The 4,712-nt window shown below is 42.7% G+C and overlaps 1 protein-coding gene across 1 annotated transcript; it reads left to right on the top strand.

Moving 5' to 3' along the window:
• The first annotated feature begins 216 nt into the window (after positions 1-216).
• Positions 217-4,685, top strand: LOC111449683 (receptor protein kinase-like protein ZAR1). The gene is made up of 2 exons (XM_023089685.1): positions 217-1,905; positions 3,904-4,685. Exons 1-2 carry the CDS (start codon positions 411-413, stop codon positions 4,536-4,538), a joined length of 2,130 nt encoding a protein of 709 aa, XP_022945453.1. The 5' UTR covers positions 217-410; the 3' UTR covers positions 4,539-4,685.
• Positions 4,686-4,712: the final 27 nt, after the last annotated feature.

The following is a 4,712-nucleotide window of genomic DNA, read 5'->3' as shown; positions in this document are numbered from 1 at the left end:
TAGAGAGAGGTTTTCATACTCTTATGCTTCGTTTGCCTCTCCAACCGAGGTGGGATCTCACAACAACGTTCAATCGTCGAAAGTTTTTCATGATCGAACGTTCAGATTTACTTTTTACCAATATAATAATAATAATAATGAAAATTAAGTTGAAATAATGGAGATGAAAATGAGTAATTTTAATTTTTACCGTTATTTTATCCTTTTTATTTATCCTTTCATTCTCATAGGCAACCACCTCTCTTCTTCTTTAACAACATATCTCACTTCCTCTTCTTCATTCCGATCAACCTCCGATCTTCCTCCATATTCTCGTCGCCGTTCGATTCCTCTTTTTCTCCATTTTTTCTGCTTATTGCTTCCTTCGCCGGTCTCCGTCGCCGCCGCTTTCGGGGAAAACGACGGTGGTGATGATGAAGAAGACTCTGTTGTTTCTCCTCTTCATTTTTCACTTTCATGTCTCGTGCAAGGTTTTAGCCCTTTCGCCGGACGGTCTCTCGCTTCTTTCTCTCAAGTCAGCGGTTGATCAGTCGCCTGATTCATCTATTTTCTCTGATTGGAACGAGAATGACTCCACGCCTTGCCGATGGTCTGGCATTTCTTGCATGAATGTTTCCGGTGATTCGCGTGTGGTTGGGATTGCTCTCTCTGGTAAGAATCTCCATGGCTATATTCCTTCTGAGCTTGGTTCGCTTGTTTATCTCCGGCGATTGAACCTCCATAACAATAATTTTTACGGCTCGATACCGGAGCAGTTGTTTAATGCTACCTCTTTGCATAGCTTATTTCTCTATAGTAATAATCTCTCTGGTCCTTTTCCCCCTTCGATCTGCAACATTCCGAGGCTTCAAAACCTCGATCTCTCTAACAATTCTTTCGCTGGACCAATCCCCGACGAATTGAAGAATTGTAAGCAATTGCAGCGTTTGATACTCGCTAGAAATCAATTTGAAGGAGAAATTCCTTCTGGTGTGTGGTCCGAGATGGATAATTTACATCAACTCGACCTCTCATCCAACGATTTCAGTGGACCGATTCCGGAAGATTTGGGGGAACTGACGACACTTTCCGGTACCCTCAACCTGTCCTTCAATCATTTATCGGGAAAAATTCCGAAGACGCTAGGAGATTTGCCGGTGACGGTGAGTTTCGACCTCCGGAGCAACAATTTGAGTGGAAGCATACCTCAGACTGGTTCTTTTGCAAATCAGGGACCAACTGCATTTCTCAACAATCCTAAGTTGTGCGGATTTCCTCTTCAGAAATCCTGTGGGAGTTCAGAGCGTGGCTCACCGGGAAATCCGGCTTCTAGGCCTTCGTACAATGCCCCTGGAAAAGGCTTGGGCGCCGGATTAATCATTCTCATCTCTGCCGCCGATGCCGCCGGAGTGGCGTTTATCGGCCTGGTAATAGTATACATATATTGGCGAAGTAAAGACAATCCGAACGGCTGTAGCTGTACGTCCAAAGGAAAACTCGGAGGGAACCAGAAAAACGATCTATGCAATTTTCCTTGTATGAATGGACATGATAAGAACGAGGAGTCCGAAATGGAGGAACAGGAGAACAGTGACGGAAACAGAGAAGAAGGAGGGCTTGTGGCCATAGACAAAGGCTTTACGTTCGAGCTGGACGAGCTGCTGAGAGCATCGGCCTATGTGCTGGGAAAGAGTGGATTGGGGATTGTGTACAAAGTGGTGCTCGGAAATGGGATTCCGGTGGCCGTACGGCGGCTGGGCGAAGGCGGAGAACAGAGGTATAAGGAGTTCGCGGCGGAGGTGCAGGCCATTGGAAGGGTAAAACATCCCAATATTGTGAAACTGAGAGCTTATTACTGGGCGCCAGATGAGAAGCTCTTGATCAGTGATTTTATCTCCAATGGAAACTTGGCCTCTGCACTTCGTGGTACGTTCAATCATTCCTTTCCACTCGATTACCTGATTGTTCTTGTTTTTCTGTTCTGGGATTGCTTTTATTTTCACATTCTTCCCGATTGTTCTTGTTTCTCTGTTCTGGTATTGCTTTTATTTTCACAATCTGCCTGATTGTTCTTGTTTTTCTGGTCTGGGATTGCTTTAATTTTCACAATCTTCATGATTGTTCTTGTTTCTCTGTTCTGGGATTGCTTTAATTCTCACAATCTTCCCGATTGTTCTTGTTTCTCTGTTCTGGGATTGCTTTAATTCTCACAATCTTCCCGATTGTTCTTGTTTCTCTGTTCTGGGATTGCTTTTATTTTCACAATCTCCATGATCTCGTAGCTAGAATTCAGGTCTCTACGTCACAGAATACCAGTAATTAGTTATTACATTAGTGGGCTAACTTTCCAACCCCTGGTAGCTTTTGGACATATGGGTTCCACTCAGCTGACCGTTCATCAATGATCTTTTCGGCGGCCGTAGACACAATTAATGCAAAGTTCTTTTTTAACATTTATCTGGGTGGAGTGGGGGAGAAAATTCCCATATTGGATAATTGTCTTCTAGTTTTGGGTCGGTACTTGAAGGGGTGTAGTTTTGGCACAATGGTTGGTGCCTAATGTCATTGCCAAGCATGGGATCCAACAATGGCTGTCCCCGCGCTGTGCCCACTGCACTTTCCACGTAGCCTTGGATTGTGGGCGCTGCTCCTTTGGCATTCTGAGGCTACGAGTCTAGAATCAACCAGTCAACTCTTTGCCTATTCCCAATTAGGTCATTCCAAGTGACTTGAAAATAGTTGGTAGGATGAAGTTTCAAATGTATTAGTCTTAATCCCAATCATTTTAAGTCTTGGGTTGGTTTATTTTTTTATAAATTCGAATAAATTCGGTTTTAGTTTCGAGTTTATTGGACAAAACTTAGGGTTGACCCGAATCAAACAAAAAATTTATAATATACATTAACATATTATACATATTCATGAGTTTGTCAAATTTTGGTATTTTAGGATTACCAACAACTTTGACGTGCTTATATACAACTTTTATATTATAGTATCATTTTATTTTTGTTTAAACTATTGCACTTTTGATGCTCATGTTATGTAAGTGAAGTTGTTTTTTAAATTATTATAAATTTATTTGTTTTTGTTTGTGAATTTTTAATATTTTTGTTATCTGGTATCTAATAATTATGAATTTTGGATAGATAAAACTTTTAATTTTTTTTTTTTTTAACAAATGGAATTTTTGGATTAGGTTGGGTTACTAATCTAACCAACCCGAACTCTTGGATTGGTCCAAAAGATTCCTTAAACCCAACCTAACACGACCCATGTACACCCTGAAGTGTAGTTGATGTATAATTTTAGGGAGGTGTAAAATTTGGGAAAAAATCTATGAGACCACCTAAGTGTAATATTTTAATGTATATATCCATGGTTTTTGGCTCGTTGAAGTATAATATCGAAAATGAGTAAGTTCGAGCTGGATAGATTTTTTGGGTCTAGATGCTTTGAGCTTTTAGGTATACCTGCCTTAGTCCAATCCCCAACTCACTAACCTACCACGGTAAGTCAGAAAATTTTAGACCTTGTGACCTCCATGGCATTCTTGACACCCCTTCTCGTATTCGTCTGATAATCAAAGAAAACTCCAAGACCTACGGGTCAAAGCTTCAACTTCTATGCACCTATTGCATGAATGAATAGAAGAAAGGCTCTTTGCAAGAGAGTAGTTCATCCCGAGTAAGAGAAAAGTAACTTCTTAGAAAATGAGGGAGTTATAATCAAATAAGATCACGCACAATCCCTCCTACGATTACGACTTACGACTGATACAACTAGTTTATACCCTCCGCTTTACTAAGCCACCATTGTCCATAATTCCTATTTGAAAAAATATACTCTTTATTATCATTTGGTCTCTGACTAGCTTTTGGAAATTGGAACTGATGTGACGCATTCCTGATGTTAACCAAACAGGGAGAAACGGGCAGCCATCTTCAACCCTTTCATGGTCAACCAGACTACGAATTGGCAAGGGAACTGCAAGGGGGTTGGCCTATCTCCACGAGTGCAGCCCAAGAAAGTTCGTCCATGGCGACATCAAGCCCTCCAACATCCTCCTCGACAACGAATTCCGCCCCCACATCTCCGACTTCGGCCTCAACAGGTTGATCACCATCACCGGCAACAATCCCTCCTCCTCTGGCGGCCTCATCGGCGGCGCCTTCTCCTATCTCAAATCCGCCCCAACCGACCGCAACAACAACTACTGCGCTCCGGAGGCTCGAGCTCCCGGCGCCCGCCCTACCCAAAAATGGGACGTCTATTCCTTCGGTGTCATGGTCCTCGAATTGCTCACCGGAAAGCCGCCGGAGCTTTCTCCGAACGGGTCGAGTTCTTTGGAGATTCCGGATTTGGTGAGGTGGGTCAGGCAAGGGTTTGAAGAAGCTAAGCCGTTGTCGGATTTGGTTGACCCTTCTCTTCTACAAGAAGTACATGCCAAGAAAGAGGTGCTTGCTGTATTCCACGTGGCGCTCGCCTGTACAGAGAGTGACCCGGAAGTTCGGCCCAGAATGAAAACGGTGTCGGAGAGTTTCGACAGGATTGGATGATGAGAAATGATTGTCGGTTATGAAGGTTGCCGCCATTGTTGTAGCAGTCAAGCTATTGCTGTAATTGCTTGCAGGAACCCATCATTCTTTTGGCCAGCTTTAGGGAAGAGTTTGCTAACAAGGCAAGCAAGATTCAGGTTGAGCCCGATTTTTTTTTTTTTTTTTTTTTTTTTT

The sequence above is a fragment of the Cucurbita moschata genome, unplaced genomic scaffold, assembly GCF_002738365.1.
Source record: "Cucurbita moschata cultivar Rifu unplaced genomic scaffold, Cmos_1.0 Cmo_Scf00011, whole genome shotgun sequence".
Classification (NCBI taxonomy): Eukaryota; Viridiplantae; Streptophyta; class Magnoliopsida; order Cucurbitales; family Cucurbitaceae; genus Cucurbita; species Cucurbita moschata.
Note: the sequence above shows the minus strand (reverse complement) of the source record. Positions and strands in the feature narration are given on the sequence as shown.